This window comes from Maniola hyperantus, chromosome 4 (assembly GCF_902806685.2).
Source record: "Maniola hyperantus chromosome 4, iAphHyp1.2, whole genome shotgun sequence".
NCBI classification, from domain to species: Eukaryota; Metazoa; Arthropoda; class Insecta; order Lepidoptera; family Nymphalidae; genus Maniola; species Maniola hyperantus.
In genome coordinates, this window is record NC_048539.1 from 902,162 (window position 1) to 926,028 (window position 23,867).

Here is a 23,867-nt window from a genome sequence, read left to right on the forward strand (position 1 = left end):
CACAAATTTATACAGTTCAGAAAGAAAGGATCGTTGTTATTAACTTACTAGCTTCTGCCGGCGGCTTCGCCCGCGTGGGCTACAGGAAACAAATGTAATTTTTTTTCAGAAACAAACATTATAACATCAGGACGCACACCCTGAACAGCACCGAATAACATATAACCTTCCAACCCCCATTTCATCCCTTTAGGGGGGGATTTTCCCATAGTCGTTTCTTAGCTGAAACGGTACCATACAAACTTTCATCCCCTATTTTACCACCCTTATGGGCGAATTTTTCAAAAATCCTGAAACACGTATTTCTTTATTTGTGACCGAAAACCTAAATACCAATTTTCATGCAAATAACTTGAAAAATGGCGGACTTTCATACAAACTTCCATCCCCTATTTAACCCACTTAGGGGTGGAATTTCAAAAAATCCTTTCTTAGTGGATACCTACTCTTTACAAAGAATAGACCCTCCAAATTTCATGTCTTTAGGACCGGCGGTTTAGGCTGTGCGTTGATATATATGTCAGTCAGTCAGTCAGGACTTTGAATTTTATATATATAGATTAGTCATAATAAACCGAAACTGAAAACCATACTAAATTAGTATGCATAATTATTTTTCATTGCAAAGACATTTTATAAAATTGTAGAGAAATGGAAATTATTGAATCTGTTTTCTCGATAATGCTCTAGCTACATTAACGGTAAATGCCGTTGATAAACGCGTTAATGGCCTTTAACCGTAGGTGTAGCCACGATCTAACGCGATAATTTGATAACCGGCATTCACATTGCCGTTTGGGGTTAGACGATTTTAACACCAATTCAATTGGCATTAAATTGGCGTTCAAGTTTTTTCACTCAGTATCTTCGTCCTGTAATTGATATTTGATAAAGCACATAATGTACCTACCTAAATATTATTCATCAAACAACTGGGTAGTTACTTAATAAACAAGAAGGTAGATATACATTAGTGATGTAACGAATATTCGCATTCGCATTCGCAGATATTCGCATATTTTTGCATTATCATTCACATTACTGCGAATATTTTGCGAATATTAAAAAAAATATTGATGTAATAGTTGGTTAATAAAACAAAATCCATTAATTTCTTATGTTTTTTAATGTAATGAAAAGTAACTTAACCTTGTAATCACATTGTCTGTATTTTCTTTATCATAATTGGTATCATTTATTTATTTAACTTTGGGCAAGAATGACACTTCAGTCGGATGCGTTCGTAACTCGTATTCTCGGAACTAAAAACAAACGGAACGCACTTCGTTTGAACGGGACTGCAGCCAAGGTCACCAAGCAATAGACAAATGGCGCCAAATTTAAGGTTCCCCCACACAGCCGCGTTATTATCGGTCGATAATATCGCATGCGTTATTGCGATATCTGTTTTCAGTACATTTTGCATTAGGATGGTCATGTAGTTACACACTGCTGCGATAATACGTCCTACTTCCATTGCGGCGTTATTATCGCAGCAGTGTGTAACTACATGACCATCCTAATACAAAATGTACGGAAAACAGATATCGCAATAACGCATGCGATATTATCGACCGATAATAACGCGGCTGTATGGGGGAGCCTTTAAACAAAAACTGAATATTCGCATTCGCATTCGCGACTGTCCAAAATATGACATTCGTTACATCACTAGTATACATATACATGTTTGACGAACCAAATTGATATACTTACCATCTGGTAAGATCTGGATGGCAATGTTCAACGTAGCGTCTACACATTGGAATTTGCTTGAATGAACGTTAAGAGGGTTTATTTGCCGTGTACTCCAAACACACGTAATGGAATTTTCTAAATACGTTCCGGGAACTAATATCTGTCTGTGGTTTTAATGATTTCCATTAGAATATTCACTTTCAAAGTTATACTTTCAAGGAAAAGGTGACTGACTGACTGACTAGGGTTGCCAACTGTTGACAAAAAAAATAAAGTATACAAAATACTGTTTTCAGCATCAAAATGCAAACACATTATTATGTGTTATACTTAGTTTGTTTTTATTTAGTCAGAGGGCGCTCACTGCTCAGTGTAGCGCAGCCACAAACAAATCACATTGAGTTTCTGTAAATTAGTAAGTTGTGCGAGAAGCCCAAACAAATATGTATTTAAAACAATAAATAAACAAAATACTGTTCATTTTTCTAAAATACTGTTAAATATTCTTCATAGACCTGAATATACTTTATTTCATGTAAAAAAAGTTGGCAACCCTATGACTGGCTGACAGTACCCGTAGTACAAGATTTTACGTCTCACCAAACGAAACCAAATTCGAGAGTCGAAATATTTCCGCGTTACAGTAAAATGGACCTAAACAGCCTTGAATTGAAGTCAAATATTCAATGCCACTGATTTTAATTTCGCAATGTTTCCGCTTGGAGCGCTGGCTGTAGAAGTGTAGACAAACTTGAGCTTTAAAACAAGGCATTTAAGATCCAGTTTACTGTAACGCGGAAGTATTTCGACTCTCGAATTTGGTTTGGTTTGGTGAGACGTAAAATCTTGTACTACGGGTACTGATCTATCAATGTACAGCTCAAACTACTGGACGGATCGGGCTGAAATTCGGTAAGCAGATAATTATTTATGACGTAGGCATCCGCTACGAAAAGATTTTTGAAAATTAAACCACTAAGGGGGTGAAACAGGGGTTTGGAATTCGTGTAGTCCACGAAAGTCAGTCATCAGTTTACAATATTATTATACCACACTGTACAAGCAATTGCAGCCCCCTGCATTGCTGGAGCGAGTCAAATCCAGATTTTTTCCCCTGAATGTCTGCTGTAAGACCTACCTACCTACCAAATTTGATGATTTTAGGTCAACTAGTACCTTGTAGGTTTTTTGACAGACACACAGACAACAAAGTGATCCTATTAAGGGTACCTTTTTTCCTTTTGAGGTACGGAACTCTAAAAACCATCTGAATTTGCTTGACAAAACTTAGAGTCGAATTAGTACGAAAGTGGCAACATTCGTATTCCTAAATGTAAAGTTCAAACTATATGAGATGTAAGTACCCACTCATACGAACAGAACTTCTCTTTGATGGTGATAACTTAACTAACTTTAATGAAATGGAAACGTTGAAACTTAAACTGAGCGCTGTCAAATTAATTGTTCTCCTCAGCACACGCTACAAAAACATTACACAGTCATTAATGAAAATATCATCGCCGCTTTAATTAATTACTATACCTGTAGGGCGATTCTCTAAAACCTGCATCAATCATTATTACAATCTCAATTGTTCTGATTGGCTGAATTTGTGCCATTCTTGTTGCAACAATGCATTGTAGCCAATAGTGAGCGAGCATTAACCAATCAGAGATGATTGCGATCGTGACATTGTAGCTGTCAAACAACCGCGGTAGGGCCACTGGTCTATCCACAAAAGAACAGTGCGTGTTGCCAGTGATGACATATCAATCCTAGACATGGTCGCTAACTGTGGGCCTCATAAGAAAGCTCAGAATCACTCAGCGGGAGATGGAGAGAGCTATGTGCAGAGTTTCTCTACGTGATCAAATCAGAAATGAAGAGATCCGTAGGAGAACTAGAGTAACCGACATAGCTCAACGGGTTGCGAAGCTGAAGTGGCAATGGGCAGGGCACATAATTCGTAAAATCGATAGACGTTGGGGTCCCAAGGTGCTGGAATGGCGACCTCGCACCGGAAGACGCAGTGTTAGAAAACCCCCTACTAGCTGGACGGACGACATCAGACGAGTCGCAGGAAGCCGCTGGATTCAGGCGACGCAAGACTACTGCGCCAGGGAGGTCGTCAAAACCTCACGAATGTCTTATGGAATCTGCAAACGTTTCCAGTGTGAAAAGGTCTTTGTAGCTACTCAAGTAGTTTGAACGTAGCGGTTAATCGTGTAACTTTGTTGGCGAGTCGAGAAGTTTTAATGTGCTCTAGTGGTGACTTGATGGTGCCACCGGCAAGTTAACTACCTACTGGTTTGTTAATAGATTTTTAACTACCCTTAAGTCAAAGAGGTACCTAATTTATGAAATCACGTTGTACTGAGCATAGCTATGTCAATAGTTTTATATTCTTTGCACAGTGTAATAATATATAGATACGTACCTACTATGTTAGCGACATTATCTTTGCCCAATGTTTAATTCGAAAAAAAGATAATTGAAGACTAGTAAAAGTATGTGCAATAAAAGAAGAAAGAAATAATCTGTTACTGGCAGATTAAAATGCTAGAATCCAGAGATGTAATAGAATTATTTAAAAAAGAAACATCGGAAAAGGGCTGCACTCGTAGATAAAGTAATAAAGGTAGATACAGGAACGTTTGCTTTCTCATTCACACTAAAAAGAGAGCACAGATAAAGCAACTAATGTGATAAACAGAGACGCAGCTAACCTATTTTTGTCCCTTATCGTGTAACTGTTTTTTTTAAAGAATACATACAAGGAATGCAATTTTAGTTGCACAACAAACTTTGAGAATTCGTGGCGTCATTGTATTTCTTATTAGTTATTTACTTGTTTTCAGATAAAAAACGTTTAATACAAATATTGTTGATCGGTTAATACAAATATTGACCACTAAACAATGGTAATAGGTAATTGTTGTGTTATTCATCGTTACGTCGTGCTATCGCTATCTCATACGCGGTTACACAGCTTTTATTATCTCTATCTACGGCTGCACTGCAGCTGAAGAACCTTTTTGGAATTTCGGAGGGAGGAAGAAACAAAAAAGATGGCGTCAGAATTATTATAGAGTCGATGGACAGCAGTGGATTGTAAAAGTCGTACTGTAAAATGGAAAACAAAAATATTTTTTTTATTTTTATTATTCAGAAACAAGATAGCCCTTGACTGCAATCTCACCTGGTGGTAAGTGATGATGCAGTCTAAGATGATAGCGGGCTAACCTGGAAGGGGTATGGCAGTTTTTATTAAACCCATACCCCTTTGGTTTCTACACGGCATCGTACCGGAACGCTAAATCGCTTGGCGGCACGGCTTTGCCGGTAGGGTGGTAGGTAACTAGCCACGGCCGAAGCCACCCACCAGACCAGACCAGAATTTTAGAAATTATAAAATTCCAAACCCCTGCCAGGAATCGAACCCGTGACCTCCCACTATTAAGACCACAGCGCTCACCACTGCGCCAGGGAGGTCGTCAATGGTCGAATGTATGTCATATTGAGTTAATAAATAATTAATAATTATTATTTGGAATTTTATTTAACACACTAATAAGCAAATAATATTTGTGCCACACCCACACATCTAATTTAGATTCATGTTTGTCCTTTTATGTGTACGGATAAACGAAAGAAAGAAAAGTGAATTATGATAAACATTTAGATAGGTGTAAATAGAGTTATCAAAATAAATAATAGATAATAGATATAGGAAAATAAAAATGAATGGTTCGAAACACTGCTACATGCTATAAATTCCAAAAGTAGGAAGTCTATATAATTTACTATTCTGGCAACCTTTAACGAAAGTTTTATCACTCGAGTTGTATTATGAATAGACAACAAAGAATTGTAGCAGATTATGCTTGTTGGCAAGCTCAACAAGAGAATTATGTTAACGGCAAAAGTTCTGTCGCAAATTTTCCAAAAGGCATCTTAGATATGCTACGTTGGGCCTCCATCACGGGCGGTATTGAATTTGGCAAGCCCTCGTTTTTAGGGTTCCGTACCCGAAGGCCTGTCATACCCTTTCCAGGTTAGCCCGCTTCCATCTTCGACTGCATCATCACTTACCACCAGGTGAGATTGCAGTCAAGGGCTAACTTGTATCTAATTATAAAAAACCGGCCAAGTGCGAATCAGATTCGCGCACTGAGGGTTCTGTAGTACAATCGTATTTTATCGACAAATGTCGATAAAAGTTTGATTTATCGTGCAAAGTTGCACGATAAATCATTTCAATCATTTTTTTTTTTTGAGTTTCAGTTCTAAGTATGGGGAACCCCAAAATTTATTGTTTTTTTTTTCTATTTTTGTGTAGAAATCTTAATGCGGTTCACAGAATACATCTACTTACCAAGTTTCAACAGTATAGCTCTTACAGTTTCGGAGAAAAGTGGCTGTGACATACGGACGGACAGATAGACAGACAGACAGACATGACGAATAATATAATATAAGGGTGCCAACAACGGGACCCTATTACTAGGACTCCTCTGTCCGTCCGTCCGTCTGTCTTTCAGCGGGCTGTATCTCGTGAACCGTAATAGGTAGAAAGCTGAAATTTTCACAGAATATGTATTTTTACTGCCCGTATAACAAATGAAATTCAAAATGGCCACCATGAAAATTACAAAAAATTTAAAAGTGTTATTTCTTTTACGATGGTACAGAACCCTGCGTGTGCGAGTCCGACTCGCATTTGCCCGATTTTTGTTATAGAAACCTTGTCGTATTTAATGAGAGTTTCAAAAAGTTGTACGTAACAATGACAGTCTGTTGGAAATTCCGTTTCTTTTGGGCGAGAGTTTTTTAGGACCGGCGTCTTATAAATTAATTTGAAGGGATGTTTCGACTTTATTAAGGCATCTATTCTAAGAAAAAAAATTGATTGTCTATCGTAGATTTTTTTTTAAATTCAGATAAAAGTCAGCTCTATACTGCAACCTCACCTAATGGTAAGTGATGATGCAGTCTAAGTGGAAGCGGGCTAAACTGGGAGGGGTATGGCAGTTTTTATTAAACCCACACCCCTTTGATTTCTACACGGAACCGTAATTCGTAATTTCATTGTACCGGAACGCTAAATCGCTTGGCGGCACGGCTTTGCCGGTAGGGTGGTAACTAGCCACGGCTGAAGCCTCCCACCAGACCAGACCAGAAATTTAGAAATTATAAAACTCCAAACCCCTACCGAGAATAGAACCCGGGACTTTTTACTAGAATTGACGAGCGCTTCGTCGCCAATGAGTCTTCTAGCGCGACGGTCCACCGAATCCAATGCATTAAGCTGATACTTGGTAGAGCTAGTTTTTTGTACTAGAACACCTAAAACTGATAGACTGTAGTTTACCTTAGCTTTACCTAAGCTGTGATAGCCTAGTGGTTAGGACGTCCGCCTTCTAATCGGAGGACGCGGGTTCGATCCCGGGCACGCACCTCTAACTTTTCAGAGTTATGTGCGTTTTAAAGTAATTAAATATCACTTGCTTTAACGGTGAAGAAAAACATCGTGAGGGAACCTGCATATCTGAGAGTTCTCCATAATGTTCTCAAAGGTGTGTGAAGTCTACCAATCCGCACATGGCCAGCGTAGTAGACTATGGCTAAACCTCTTCTCGTTCTGAGAGATGTCAAACGTCCGGCTAGAGAGAGACAGCAATAGCCACGAAAGGAAATAAGAATAAGAAGAAGAGAGACGGCAAATGAACTATCGCATTGCTACTGCTGTCGCGTTGCTGTCGCCACTGCAACGTTTTACGTAATCAGCCCGCCGTGCTCTGTAGTGAGCCGGCGATGGGTTGATCATGATGATGATGAAAGTTTACCTGAGGGTAGTCGCCGTATTTGGTCTGGTAGTCAAACACGTAGAGGTAGGAGTTTCTTCTCAGTGCAGAGTGGGTGTCGGCCGTCAACACCGTCGGTGCGACCACTTGCGCGTCACTTAGTGCTTCTAGAGTTTCGTCCCTGTACAGAAGAGTCTAGTCAATACCAATAGAGTCAAGAAAGAGAAAGAAGAGAGAGAAATTCTATTTAATTTTAAATATATATCAAAAATTGCGATTTTGAACCACCTTGGTAGAGTTTTTTTTTTCATTCGTCATTTCATTCATAAAATTCGCCATTGTGTCATCAGGAAACAGACCCAACTAACTGACGCACTTTCCTATACAATGAAATCGAAATGGAAATGGGCCGGCCATATTGCTAGACTCACGGACAACCGGTGGACAGTGAAAGTAACGAGCTGGCCAGGACCAAAAGGCACACGTAGTAGAGGAAGGCCGCATTATCGTTGGGACGACATCAAAAAAGTGGCGGGACCAAACTTGATGCTCAAAGCTAAAGACAGGGTAAAGTGGGTTTCTCTGGAGGAGGCCTTGACCTGAAAAGGGTTCTTCATAAAAATAAGCATAGTACTAAATTTAAATTATTATTTTATGTTAACGTCTAGTATTTTAAGTTTTATTTAATTAATCCCATAATATTATTGTAAAGAGAAGAAATAAAAGGCTTTTTTATTTTTATTTTTATTTTTATTTTATTTATTTATTATCAAAAATTGCGGACCGGCAGGAATCGATCACATGTCTCCTGGGATCGCGCCCGACGACGCTCTGGCCACTAAGCTATACGACACGCTTGCTGCCAGTGACGGTGATATGTATGTTCACTCAATACTGAAGCGACTGCCATCGTATTACTGCAAGCGTATGCCATCTACAACCGATGACCGCTGGGGCCTTCGGTTCTGCGACAGACGTGGCCTGCCCACTGCCACTTCAGCTGGCTAATTCGTTGAACTATGTGGGTCACTTTGGTTCTCCTGCAGATTTCCTCGTTACGGATTTTGTCCCTCAGAGAGATACCCAACATAGCCCGCTCCATAGCACGCTGAGCGACTTTGAACTTGTGGACAAGGCCAACTGTCAGTGTCCACGTTTCAGTGCCAAACATCACAGATAGGAAACATAAAACGTGTCAAGAAACACTATCTGTCACTGTAGTTTTTCTGCCATAACTATATGTACAGTTAGCTATGTAGTATGTATTATTTATTTAATTATACTATGTACCTATTAGAGTGTATGTGTTTATATATACCTATATATATTTATATATATATTATATTTATAGCTACATTGCGACTCCCCGTCTTACAGTTCTATAAGTTCTTAAGTATGGGTTGCCTGGAAGAGATCACTTTAGTGATAAGGTCGCCCTTTGTTTTTTAAGTGTATCCTGTATTCTTACTCTCTGTAAACCTATTAACAATAAAGTTATTTTAAATTTAAATTAAAATAAAACGTTAAATTCACCTTATATTGATGGGATGCTGGACGGGTCTCTCCCAGTCTGTGTACTCGTTAATGATTGTGGCGAGGATCTCTGACAGGTGATAGCTGTACGTGTTCCGTACGAAGGACTTGAGGATCTTGGATCTTCTGTCTGCTTCTATCCCGTATTGGACGTCGTCGCCACTGAATGCGAAGTAGGCTTCTGCTTTCGTTACGCCTAGCATTAGATCGTACCTGTTTAGGAAAAACATTTTAGATTAATAATATTTTAATTGAAAATCTTAAATATATAAAAGAAAAAGGTGAATAACTGACTGACTGACTGACTAATCTATCAACGCACAGCTCTAATGGTACGATTACACCTACCGAGTAGTGAAGCGAGACAGTAAAATGTCACTCGTCCGAGAGAGTGCTGTGGCTGAGAAATTGTGGTAATCGTACCATAACTATTGGAAGGATCGGGCTCTTTCGCATGCAGATAGAGCTATTATGACGTAGGCATCCGCTAAGAAAGGATTTTCGAAAATTCAACCCCTAAAGGGGGAAATGGTTTTGAAATTTATATAGTCTACGCGGACGAAGTCGCAAGCACAAGCTAGTGTTACAATAAATTAAAGCTAGCCTTACTATTTACTGAACAAATCATGCCCGCGTGAAATTGTTACAAGAATGTTAGCTACATTAACGCGCTTTTAATTTCGTACAATTGTTTTTGGGACTTGCGTAAAGTTTTATTTATTGCTATCAATGTACTATGTACCTAACTAACACACGAGTCGTATTGCAACGTATGTCAGGTATGAGCTACTATTTATATAAGACTCGTGCACAGAAACATCAGATGGTGAATGTAAACTTCATGTTTTTCTTTCACACAAGAGGCTTTTCCAGCAAATAAACGAAGAAAATAACGACGTAAGTTAAAGTCAAAGTCAAAGTCAAAGTCAAATAATTTATTCAAAGTAGGTACCTACTAGGTATTATACACTGTTTATATTGTCGCTTGAACTAAACTAGTTCGAAGCAATAAGCTGCTTTAATGTTGCAGCTACAAGACTTACCGCCGTACTCAGAGTCGCTAATAAACGTAACTTAAGATAGAGTTAAAACGAGACAGATATTTTATGTGAGAGATATAGCATATCTCGTTTTAACTAAACTAAAGTAACGATTAAGCGACTCTGAGTGTATACTCAGGGCTGTATAAGTAACAACATAAACTACTTACTTGGTAAGCTGCGCAACTGCACTTTTCCTCATGAGCACGGCATTGATGATGTTCACAGCAGTGGCCCCCTTGCCCAGCGGAGCACGGGCTACTTGCCACTCGTAGCCTGGCTCCGGATTGAGGAGCATGTCTCCAGTATCTAAGCAATAACAAATTAAGTCGTTAGAGTCGGATTCGCATACAAGGAATGCGTACCATCGTACAAGAAATATCACCTTTTTATCATTGACTTATATATTACTTCGTATGGACAGGGCCATTGAACAAACAAAATGGCACCGACTCAGTTGTGCTTTAGCACTAATGCAACCTCAGTGACGTCTGGATTTCAAACGGGTCGTTCATTAGTATCTAAGAGGTGACGCTGATTTATTTGGTTCCAAAACGTAAAAAATTTTGTTTGCTTGGGCATATTATCTTGTCATTTATATCGATGCTTTTTATTTTTGTTATTTTCATGGCGGCTGTTTTAAAATTCTTATTATTTTTGTTCAAGTGAATCTTTTTAAGTAAAAACAGTTTCTTACTAGAATAATAATAACAATAATAATTAGTAGTTATGAAATGCTACTATTTGCCATATCAGTTGGTACCTACAGAAAAATAGTTTCTACTACTTATTAGGTAGTTTTAGAATTTTAAAATGGTCCATTCTGTCTCATCCCAGTTCTATGGTTACAGATTTACCTATTCTACTGACTGAACGTGAACTTAGAATATTGTCTAAAATGTAAACCATATCAACATCAAATTTACTCTAGAAGTTATGTAATAACAGTAAATAGCATTAACTAGCGGATGCCCTCGACTTCGTACGCGTGGATTTAGGTCTTCAAATATCCCGTGGGAACCCTTTGATCTTTCGGGATCTATAGTGATAGCCTATGTCACTCTCCTGGTCTTTGACTATACCGGTGCAAAAAATCACGTCAATCTGTTGCTCCGTTGCGACGTGATTGAAGGACAAGCCAACAAACCAACAAAAAAACAAACACACTTTCGCATTTATAATAAGGATACCTACTGATATACCTATTAGAGACTGTTACTTTTTAGTTTTTCGTTAATGTTCCTTGGAAAAAGATAATGTAAGATGACCTACTCAAGATATGAAAGGAAGAAAAGACTTGTGAAGGGTAAAAAAATAAATTATATTCAGAGATCATTAATAATTTCAGTGTTCACGAGAATCTAATAAAACGTGTCACGGAAATCATGAACAGAATGTCTAAGAGGAAAACGAAATTCATACAAGGCTTTCCAAGAAAATAATTGCTTTGGAAGGTAAAAAAGACAACTTAAGTAGAAAATCAAAAGAATTCCATCCCGAGAACAGGTAAAACGACGTCGACAAAAGGGGACGAGATGAAAAAACTTCGCTGAACGTTTTAATAAATAATTCTGGCTTGTCAGTTAAGAAATTTAGTGATCAGGATCAATAAATATAAGGAAATGAAATAATTAACTACGGCATTTAACATCTGGGTGTTAATGTTCTTTGTTCTAATGTTCTCTAAAGTTCTTGCAGTTGACAAGTACTAGATCAGATATTATTTTATTTTATTTGGAAAACCAACAGCTTAAATTAACCTATTATAATCTTAAAAATAAATAACTAGAAGCTAATAATAGCTTCTTACAGGTAGATAATGGATGGATCTCGAAGTTCCTAAAATTATAATCCCGAAAAACCTTGATGTCCTAAATGAATAAAATCCCCCAGGAACACTTTGTTTTTTCGGAAAAAAAATTGCAAGCTATTTCTTTACTAAATTTAAAATCGATTAAATGCGGGCTAGCGCGGGGGCTTTGGGGGTGTGCGGGGTGCCCCGATCGTACCCCGAGCGCCATTTCGACCTGACGCGGATTTTACTTCCCAAACTGTTTCAAAACTAAAGGGTCCTAAAACAACTTGGAAAGTAATCGTGTTCCAATTTATGTAATGGTAGCTGATCCTACAACAAAATGGATACCGAAAATCGAAATACATAAAAATCTTTTCGACACAAAAATGCCTCTAAAAGTTTCGAAGACGTAATTGTCTTTGACGTTGTAAAAGAAACGAGGGCATAAGGGTCCTATCAGACGAGCCACAATCATAATCAACTAATGAACATGAAAGCAAATAAATAAATCTAATCTAATCTAATCATGCCCTAGCGGCAAACATATCACCAGGCACAAAAGTTGTATGAAAATTCATAGTTCTATTCATTAGATGTGCCACAATTTGCCCTAACAACTAAGCCAAAGCCAAATAAATGACCATTGGGACGGCGTATATTTTTTTGTAAATATATAATTTTTTCTGATAAGTTTTTTAAATGTTAGTGTATAATTTATTTATTTATTTAAGTATTGTTAAAATGTATGTAAATTTAATAGTAAACACAAAGCCATAAAACATTAGACTTTATACTTCAAAAAAATTAACGACTTACTCAAATTGTTTTACTGAAATAAATATTTATGATTTTGTTTTGATTTGACTGTCGCGAACCCCACATGTTCACACAATATCGATATACCAACATAATCGCAGCCATAAGATAAATGCAACCACAAGCACTTTGTCACAAGTGGCTTACCACATTGCGACCGTCGTCACGTCGTACTTGCTTTTTGAACTTTTTTAAGCTGCGCTCTATAAGCCATGCTTGGGTTGAAACGATACCAACATTATGAATCTGCTACGTTTTAACGTATTAAATTTGCCACGTTTTAACTCTAAGTAAAGTCTAAAGAAATTCATAGTACGCTGTGATTCTCAGCTTTATGACTGGAATAACCTAATATCCAGGCAACTACAGGATCTGCAATTCTTGTATAAAATTTTTAATGCTAAGATCGACTGTCCTCAACTATTGAGCAGCTTCAAATTTAAGGTTCCTGTCCATTATCCACGTAAACCCATTACACCACTTTGTCCACCGTTGTGTAGAACTGTCCTTGGCGCCAATTCTCCTGTCTCAAGATTATGTAAAACTCTTAACTACCACAGCTCTGTCATTGACATTAATTCTGACTCTTTATATAAGTTTCGGGAAAAGATCTTTGCATATTGGAAGTCTTGAGTAGGAAGTATTATCTTTAATCTTATTGATGTTTGTTTTTTATTTTGTCACATATGTTTGTAAATGTTGTATTAACTTATAATTGGCGACTGCACTTAGTAAGTAATATTTTCAGAATTAAGTTTAAAAAAAAATGTATTAGTGTAAGTAGCCGTTAGTTAATTTAATAAATAAAATAAAATAAAATAAAATACAGTGTTTCTATTCTCATAAGAATATTGCCAGGCGATATATTTGTCACTGTAGCATGACCGTGGTCCGTATGACTGGACACTAAAAGACAGCGGGAGCGTGTGGGTATACGAGTAAAATCAAAAGGATTCCTCGCAGAGATAGTAGACAATATTGAGAACATGGGGGATGGGGATGGGAAAACTTTGCGGGATAATTTAATAACGGAGCTTGGACGGGAGGTTTATCAAACGGAAACTTCCGGGATGGCAATCCAAGAGTTGATGGAAAGTCAAAAGTTTTAAAATAAAATAATATTTAATAGTACGGTATAATGTTTTCTACTAACTAACAATACCCACTAACAACTTAGCAATTTAAGAATACAGAAATATATTGTAATTAACGAAACTAACATCATTGTGAACTATAATGCATTAATGAGTATGGGAATAAACGGTTTTTTTTTTTTTTTTTTTTTTTTATATGTTTTCTACACGGATCTCGTCTCATCGGCGGGGAACTACAACCGGCTACGGGAATTTGCGCACCATTCGCATAAGAGACGAAGCAGCTCGGAGCGTACAGGTGCCAGGCCGGCACCACGGAGGAGCAGCAGCGGGGATCTCAGCTGTGCTAGTGATGTCTAGCGCCCAAGGGGGGAGAGTGAGCATAAGGGACAAGGTAGAGACAAAATAATTTGTAGGGAGTCAAGAAGGCGCCGCGGGAAAATGCCAAGAGCAAGTACCGAACGTGCGCCCTTCCGCGATTCGACCCATATAGCCGAGAGTTTGGTGGGGCCATGGGAGGTAGTGGGTTGTCCCAGCTCGGTATATGTGTTTTTTATTTTTTTTATTCAGATACAAGTTAGCCCTGGCCTGTAATCTCACTTGGTGGTAAGTAACGATGTCTAAGATGGAAGCGGTCTAACCTGAAGGGGTAGGACAGTTTTTATTAGCCCATCCCTTTGGTTTCTACACGACATCGTGTCGGAACGCTAAATTGCTTGGCGGCACGGTTTTGCTGGTAGGGTGTTAACTAGCCACGGCCGAAACCTCCCACTACACCAGACCAGAAATTTAGAAATTATAAAATTCCAAACCACTGCCGGTAATCGAACCCGGGACCTCCCACTAATAAGACAACCGCGCTTACCACTGCACCAGGGAGGTCGTCAACGCAGATGATGCAAAACGTAAAAAAAATATACTTACTACTAGATGATCCCCGCGACTTCGTCCTCGTGGATTTAGGTTTTTAAAATCCCATGGGAACTCTTTGATTTTTCGGGATAAAAAGTAGCCTATGTCACTTTCCAAGTCTTTAACCCATACAAAAAATCACGTCCATCCGTTGCTCCGCTGTGATGTGATTGAAGGACAAACAAACACACTTTCGCATTTATAAGGGTAGTGATACCTTTCTATTTGTATGTTGTAGTTAAACTATTCGATTCAGGTAAAGCCTGTCCAATACCAGATAATTCCTCGGCATTTACAACAAACTTGGTGTTAGGGAACTCAGAATTATCTTGTATATCGCCGTATTCTCGTCACGCTCCGTCTATTCGTGCAAGTTGCGAATTTGCTCCAACTAGTTTCACTGTTTGCCCGCCAGTACGGTTTGCTTACTGGACATTCACACTACGAACTGTTGTACTCGCTTTATATTGACAAATATTTGCCTTTAGCTGCTATGCTCTCCTGGTACTTTATTCATGTAAGCTATATTTATTGTCACGTCAAAAGGTCTTCAAACTTGAACTTGCGCAGTGGGTGATTATCGGTCTACATTTTTGGTGTGTTGTTAAAAGGCCATTGACGTTGTACCTGTGCAGTGGGTGATTTGTAGATGTATGGTTAGAGCAAAGAGGTGAAGTATGACAGTGATTATTTTCATGGCAGTATTGTTTGTCATGCTCCGTCGATTCGTGCAAGTTGCGAATTTGCTCCAACTAGTTTCACTGTTGGTCCTCTAGTACGGTTTGCTTACTGGACATTCACACTACGAACTGTTGTACTCCCTTTATATTGACAAATATTTGCCGCTTGAATTCAACTTGAATTTGAAGGGCTACTGAGACTTTTACAAACGTTTTGTAGTTTAGTTCTTGTTCAAAGTATTCTGCCAATGATTCTATATCTTCTACATCACATCAACTTTGAACGAGGATTGCCAATCGAAGCTTCAATTAACTTGATTGACGTAAGATTTTTAACACCTTTATTACATGCTCTTATTACATGATATAGATAGGTATAGTTGCTGATCGTTCCTCCCCATGTTGGGGACAATTATGCAGGAAAATTTTCATGAAATAACGAATGTCTGGCACGCGCTGGCTCTTAGTCTATTAAAGCTGATTGATTGATTGACTTTTTTTATTTTTTTTATTTTCTTTATTGAGTTTTCCAACAGCTTAGTCATTCACAAAAACAGTCACAAAAACAATTTTAACTATTTAAAATACATTCACAAAATGACAAGCTTATTATAGGCAACCACAGCATGCATAAACTTATCATACACTAGCTTATGCTCGCGACTTCGTCCGCGTGGACTTCACAAATTTCAAATCCCTATTTCACCCCCTTAGGGGTTGAATTTTCAAAATCCTTTCTTAGCGGATGCCTACGTCATAATAGCTATCTGCATGCCAAATTTCAGCCCGATCCGTCCAGCAGTTTGAACTGTGCGTTGATAGATCAGTCAGTCAGTCAGTCAGTCAGTCAGTCAGTCAGTCAGTCAGTCAGTCAGTCAGTCAGTCAGTCAGTCAGTCAGTCAGTCAGTCAGTCAGTCAGTCAGTCAGTCAGTCACCCTTTCCTTTTATATATTTAGAAGAAAGAAGATTTCCTAAAGCTAATTAACAAAATTAAATTAGAGACTTACCGATCACAACTCCATCGACACTGGGGCCGAAGGCGTAAGAAAAGTCTGGTGCTTGTACCGGCGCTGATAGAAGAGCTTCTAACGGACGCTCACGTAAACACCGGAGCAATGCGGGAGGAGTGAGATCTGTGGACAAAGAAACAATGTCATCATCATCATCATGATCAACCCTTCACCGGCTCACTGCAGAGCACGGGTATCCTCTCAGAGTAAGGTTTTGGCCATAGTCTACCACGCGGCCATGTGCAGATAGGTAGACTTCACACACCTTTGAGAACATTATGGAGAACTCTCAGGCATGCAGGTTTCCTCACGATGTTTTTATTCACCGTTAAAGCAAGTAATCTACACTTCTACACTAATATTATAAAGAGGAAAACTTTGTTTGTATGTTTGTTTGTTTGTACTGAATAGGCTCAAAAACTACTGGACCGATTTTAAAAATTCTTTCACCATTCGAAAGCTACATTATCCACGAGTAACATAGGCTATATTTTATTTTGGAAAAAAATAGGGTTCCGTAATATTATTATATAAAGAGGTAATGTCGTTAAGTTTGTTTGTAGGGGGTAATCTTTAGAACTACTGAACCGATTTTAAAAATTCTTTCACCAGTAGAAAGCTACATTATTCCTGAGTGACATAGGCTATACGGGATCTTTAAAAACCTAAATCTACGCGGGCGAAGCCGCGGGGATCAGCTAGTATTTAAAAAACGCACATAACTCCGAAGATTTAGAGGTGTGTGTCCAGGATCGAACCTCCGACCTCCGATTATATCCGAGTGCGAATCAGGCTCGCGCAACGAGGGTCCAGTACTACAGTCGAATTTTTACGACATCTTGCGCGATAATTCAAAAACTATGATGCATAAAAATAAATAAAAATCTGTTTTAGAATGCACAAGTGAAGACCTTTCATATGATACCCCACTTGATATAGTTATCTTACTTCGAAAATTGAAAATACTAATTATTAGTTCATGACCACAATTTTAATTTATTTGTGTGTTGTAACCACAAATTCATGGTTTTCAGATTTTTCCCCTCATGTCTGCTATAAGACCTACCTTCCTACCAAATTTTATGATTCTTGGTCAACGGGAAGTACCCTATAGGTTTCAAGACAGACAACAAAGTGATCCTATAAGGGTTCCGTTTTTCCTTTTGAGGTACATCATCATCATCATCATCATCATCATCATCATCATCAGCCTGTGGACTTCCACTGTTGGACATAGGCCTTCCCTAAAGAGCGCCACCACACCCGGTCCTCAGCCTTCCTCATCCAGCCACTTCCCGCCAGCCTCTTTATATCGTCGGTCCATCGTGCTGGAGGGCGTCCCACACTACGCTTGCTTAAACGCGGTCTCCACTCAAGGACTTTCCGGCTCCAACGGCCATCGCCTCTACGACAGGCATGACCTGCCCACTGTCATTTCAGCTTGCTAATAGTTTGGGCTACGTCAGTGACCTTGGTTCTCCTGCGGATCTCCTCATTTCGGATCTTGTCCCTCAAGGAAACTCCTAACATAGCCCTCTCCATAGCTCGCTGAGCGACTTTGAGGTACGGAACACTTAAAAAGGTGCACTTACCAGGCGAACAGTTGGCGTGAGTAGCAACCAACTCCGCGTACTTGTTGGGGTCAGCCACCAGCGACCAGGGGCTCAGGCCTGACCCTGACATCAGGATGGCCCTGTGGAACAGCAGACCTGCAACAATGTACAAGCTGTTAGATTACGTCCGTAGCATCAAGCACTAACGAGCACCAAGAAAACAAATTGCTTTTATTCATTTTTGCTTTTGAAATAAATAAATAAAATATTACAAGAGTATATAACAACTCTGTAACCTGTAAAGAAATAAAGACATGGTTCCTCGTTCAAATTGTTATTTTATTTGAATAGGAAATTAGGAGATCCATTACTGCGCAATATTATTTTACGGCAAGCAAAACAAAACAAAAATAAACCTAAAACGAGATATTTTAAACATTAAAAAAACCTGAAAGAGATATTGTATAAACAAAAACTGGTCAAGCGCGAGTCGTGACTCGCACACAAAGGTTCATACCACACAATACAAGAAATAACACTTAATTATTTTTAATGATAACATTACAAGCACGATAAGTAGTTTAAACGCTAAGAAAATTGACCCTACTTTGATAATAATTATCTATAGATACGGAATCCTAAGAACGAGATATTTTAGAATTTAGATAATTAAAAATTCATGAAAGAAATTTTGTGTATCTGCCAATCCGCACTTGGCCATCGTGGTATGGCCAAAACCCTTCTCACTCTGAGAGGTGACCCGTGCTCTGTAGTGAGCCGGCGATGGGTTGATCATGATACACAAAAAAAGAATTTTCAGCGAAGCACTACCCATTTTCGGATATCTAAACAATCTTCGAGTTTCATGAATAATTATGGTGGAAAAATTTAATAAAATCCCGCTCTTTCTCTCTCGGCTTTATTTTTATCAGACGATATTATTCGGGAGCTAAATTTAATCAACTGGTTCGTACTTTAGAAGGCTATAGACTGAACAATTCATTTATGAAGTACATTGATATACAAAACTATGTATTTTTTTTTTTTTTTTTACTCAGTTACAAGTTAGCCCTTGACTGCAATCTCACCTGGTGGTAAGTGATGATGCAGTCTAAGATGATAGCGGGCTAACCTGGAAGGGGTATGGCAGTTTTAATTAAACCCATACCCCTTTGGTTTCTACACGGCATCGTACCGGAAAGCTAAATCGCTTGGCGGCACGGCTTTGCCAGTAGGGTGGTAACTAGCCACGGCCGAAGCCTCCCACCAGATCAGCCCAGAAATTTAGAAATTATAAAATTCCAAACCCCTGCCAGGAATCGAACCCGGGACCTCCCACTATTAAGACCACAGCGCTCACCACTGCGCCAGGGAGGTCGTCGAATGTATACTCAGACTCACTGACTTACGTCATGCTTACGTCAGTGTTTGATTAATTTATTTATTTCCTTATTGCCTTTTCACCTCAGCTTTGCGAATATAAAGGAAAAGCTGACTGACTGACTGACTGATCTATCAACGCACAGCTCAAACTACTGCACGACTAAAATGTGGCATGCGGATAGCTATTAAAACGTAGACATCCGCTAAGAAAGGGGGTAAAATAGGGGTTTGAAATTTGTGTAGTCCATGCAAACGAAGTCGCGAGCATAAGCTACTTAAATACAAATGCAGGATTTTACCATGACAAAAGTGAATTTACAAATTGGATGAATAAATCAAGTCAATAAAATGATTACATTTCTTTCCCAAAAAATAAAATGGATAGCCATTTTATTTCGATTTTCATGTCTCTAACTTCAAAAACATAGTACCTTCATACAACCTTCGACCCCTCCTTTCCCACCCTTAGGGGGTTCCCACCCTTAGGGGGTTCCCACCCTTAGGGGAGGATGTTCTCAAAATCGTTTCTTAGCTGACACCTATACGTCCTAGAAAGAACCTACCTTCCAAATTTCAAGTTTGTGAGCTTGATAGTTCCTGAGATTTCGAGATTTATATATTTAGATTTGTACCTAATAGAATTTCTAGTATTAAATCATGGAATTAGGAAGTTTGATAATGATATATCTATTTATTTTCGTATAGTAAATAGGTATCATTATCAAACTGATACCGCTGCAAATGGTCAAAATTTTCTGCTGAATTTCATTCATTCATTATAATGCTGCACATAATGTGCAGCGATTGGAAATTGTACCAAAATCGTCTATTTCAACTATCTCAAAGAGCTTTATTTTCGTCCGTTCCAATTTGTATGAGGAACGAACGAAAATAAACACTGACTAGCCGATTTATTTAGTTCTTTGAATGGGTTTACTAATATAGAAAATAGTGTCTTGGTTTATTTATATTTGTCATGATTAGGTAAAGGAATTGTCTAATAAAAGGGATTTTGGTTAGTGGATAGATTTGTTGCGCCCGGCCCCACCGAGCGTACCGGGAGTTAAAACTGTCATTTTGTATCAAATCGTCTTCAAGTTGACTCGATAAATGACAGATATCTCACCACTAACATTTAGTTCCAAGTACGCTCACATGATGCTCACTGCGGCTATCAGCGCCAAAATGGGGAAAATCAAGTTACTTCAAAAACAGGCCGGCAATATTGCAGTTCTAATGTACTTGTATTAGTAGAGATCAGTGACCTTTTGCGACTTTGTATTGATTTTCCTGCGATGATATCATGACAAAAAGATAGAAATTTAAAAATTCCAGTAAATATAAAATTGATACTACAACAATTTGAGGTTTTATTAAAATAAACGATTTTTCGGTACAACGATTGTTTCAACAAAAACCGCAGATCTCATATTTTAGCCAGATGCAGTGGTTTCATAAATCAAGTTAATAAATGTGTTTTGTTTCACGTGAAATTAAATTTTATGGACTATAATTAATTTCATTATGGACTTTAGGGAATAGTACTTAATATGGCGTATATTTACACATAATATATTTATACATACACGGGTTGCAAACCCATATCTAAATATGTAAAAGACTGGAAGATGCCCGCGATTTTCTTTCTCTCTCTCTTGTCAGTCAGTCAGTCAGTCAGTCAGTCAGTCAGTCAGTCAGTCACCTTTTCCTTTTATATATTTGAAACTAGCCCCGGCGAACTTCGTACCGCCTAACAGTCGATTCTTTTTGAAAAAAGAATTAGCGAAATCGGTTCAGCTGTTCTCGAGATTTGCGATGAGCAACACATTCAGAGATTCATTTTTATGTATAGAGATAATAATTCACCCTTTTCCATTATAAATTTCACTGAAACTCAAATTTCATCGTAGGTAGATATTTGTGTAGGTACAAAATGAGTTTTCAGATCTTATTGGGTGCTTTATTGGAAATGTTGAAATATTACTTTCTGCAGACTTGTTTGTTGTTTGGTAATAATTCATTTCAAAGTTATTGATGTTTCTGAAAATCATGCCCTTGGTCCTCCTTCGATCTTAAGACAACCAGTACCCGTAGTACAAGATTTTACGTCTCACCAAACCAAACCAAATTCGAGAGTCGAAATACTTCCGCGTTACAGTAAACTGGATCTTAAATGCCTTGTTTTAAAGCTCAAGTTTGTCTACACTTCTACAGCCAGAGCTCCAAGCGGAAACATTGCGAAATTAAAATCAGTGGCATTGAATGTTTGACTTCAATTCAAGGCTGTTTAGGTCCATTTTATTGTAACGCGGAACTATTTCGACTCTCGAATTTGGTTTGGTTTGGTGAGACGTAAAATCTTGTACTACGGGTACAGGTTTGTGAAATCATCAACCTCATAGTAAACCGATAGAGGTCCACAGCTGGGCATAGTTCTCTTCCACACGCGCAGCGCTGGATGACCCTCTCACTAGGTGGACAGATGCCATCAAACCATGCAGTCACAGGGAGCCGCTGGATTCAGGCGGCGAAATACCGTGGCGTCTATATACAAGCTCGACCCTTATCATTATAAAATCTACATTTAAAAATAAGTTGTTTAATAGACCTTTCTCCATAAAGAAACTAAATTAGTAAAGGAAAATTCAATCGTGTAAACTTTGTAAACTATACCTATAGGACCGAATTATCCCATAGCTGATGGGTAAACTTTGATTAAAATGTTTCGTGGTTTAAATATCAGAAATAAGCTTTTGACGCGATTACCCGGGGCAGATCGATGGATGAAGTAAAATCGTAAGGGTTCATTTCAAATATTTTGGTATGGAACCCTAAAACGCTTGTTTAAATAGGTAAATCCTTCACAGATGGTTATTTTCATTCAATTACCGAACCATACCTAACTCAATTAAACACAACAAGCGCGACCCTTATCATTATAAAATCTACATTTATGAATACCTAAATAATTTAATAGACTTTTCTCCATAATGAAACTAAATTAGTAAAGGAAAATGTGTAAACTATATCCGTCGAGTCAACAAAAAGACAGAATTATCCCGCAGCTGATGGGTAAATTTTGATTAAAATGTTAGTGTTTTACGCTTGGAGTTATTAGGTACTAGCTTATGCTCACGACTTCGTCCGCGTGGACTACACAAATTTCAAAACCCTATTTTACCCCCCTAGGGGTTGAATTTTGAAAAAAATCTTTCTTAGCGGACGTCTACGTCATAATAGCTATCTGCATGCCAAATTTCAGTTCGATCCGTCCAGTAGTTTGAGCTGTGCGTTGATAGACCAGTCAATCAGTCAGTCAGTGAGTCTGGTTTTCCTTTAATATTTTTAAAAGCTCACCCTGCATAATTTAAGTAGGTAAATTAGTAAAGGAAAATTAAAATATCTCAACTTTGTAAACTACATCCGTTGAGTCAACAAAAGGACAGTATTATCTGAGGCTGAGGATAAAGTAGCTTTAATTAGAATGTTTCGCGCTTATTTACACTTACAAAGACTCTGACGTCCAACTCTTATAAGTACGTGCGTTGTACGTCCTAAAGGTCCTAATTAAAAGCTGAATGCCAACAAATTGCAACTGCACGGAGCATACAAATCACTGAGTTTTGCAAGTAGTCCTTACTTGCAAAACTCAGTGATTTGTATGTTTAATTATCTAGACACACACTATGCAACTACCTAGATATTGGCACGTGGTTAACATAGCTTTTGATACCTTCGAGTGTTCTTCGAAAAATGGTACCAGGGTAGAAAAATATCACGTAGGCACTCTATTTATGCAATATAGCTCCATAGCAGCTATCAGTGTCAAATGCTCATATCATCCATGGGTATCGAACCGGTGCCTTCCCGCGATTCAGCCCATATAACCGAGAGGTTGGTGGGGCCATGGGAGGTGGAGGGTTGCCTGGTTCATGAGACAGTTTCACCCCGCTGATAAAAATATAGATATGGACAGCGGAGGCTACAGGTAGCCAATTCGGTCCCTTGATTGGCTGTAAAAAATGTGAACAGCAGATTCAACCAATCAAGACGCAGAAATTGCTGTCGATTGCGATAACGATGAATACTTGTTTCTTACACAACTAGCTTATGCCCGCGACTTTATCCGCGTGGACTTCACAAATTTCAAATCCTTATTTTACGAGCAGATAGCTATTATGACGTCCAATATTTATAAAAGGAAGTAAGGAAGAGAGGAATTTTTGAAAATTTAATCCCAGGGTTTAAAATAGGGGTGTAGTGTAATCCACGCAGGCGAAGTCGCGGGCACAAACTAGAATATTATAATAAAAGTAAAATAAGTCGCAAAATATTTTCATTTCCTTTCAGTACGAGTATTTTGTTTTGAAAGCACTATCTACGGGATCTCAGTGCGCTCTTTAGACCTAGATTAGCTGTTATGAATACTTAAGACTCTCAGATATAAAAGAAAACCTCCACCGGGGGAGAGCTGTTTCAGTTTTTGTATTTAAACATTTTTCTTATTCTTTATCTTGAGCTCTGAATATACTAGTAGGTCCCCTAATGA

At 38.4% G+C, this 23,867-nt stretch overlaps 1 protein-coding gene across 2 annotated transcripts in view; it reads right to left on the reverse strand.

The window, feature by feature from the left end:
• Nlg3 (Neuroligin 3) overlaps positions 1–23,867 on the reverse strand; it is a 155,785-nt gene that overhangs the window by 29,303 nt on the left and 102,615 nt on the right. For both annotated transcript variants that reach the window (XM_069498115.1, XM_034985129.2), the window contains exons 5-9: positions 17,975–18,091; positions 16,380–16,505; positions 10,246–10,384; positions 9,036–9,248; positions 7,545–7,683 (exon numbers count right to left, since the gene is read on the reverse strand). In XM_069498115.1, coding sequence (XP_069354216.1) covers positions 7,545–7,683; positions 9,036–9,248; positions 10,246–10,384; positions 16,380–16,505; positions 17,975–18,091 — 734 coding nt within the window. The remainder of the gene's footprint in view (positions 1–7,544; positions 7,684–9,035; positions 9,249–10,245; positions 10,385–16,379; positions 16,506–17,974; positions 18,092–23,867) is intronic.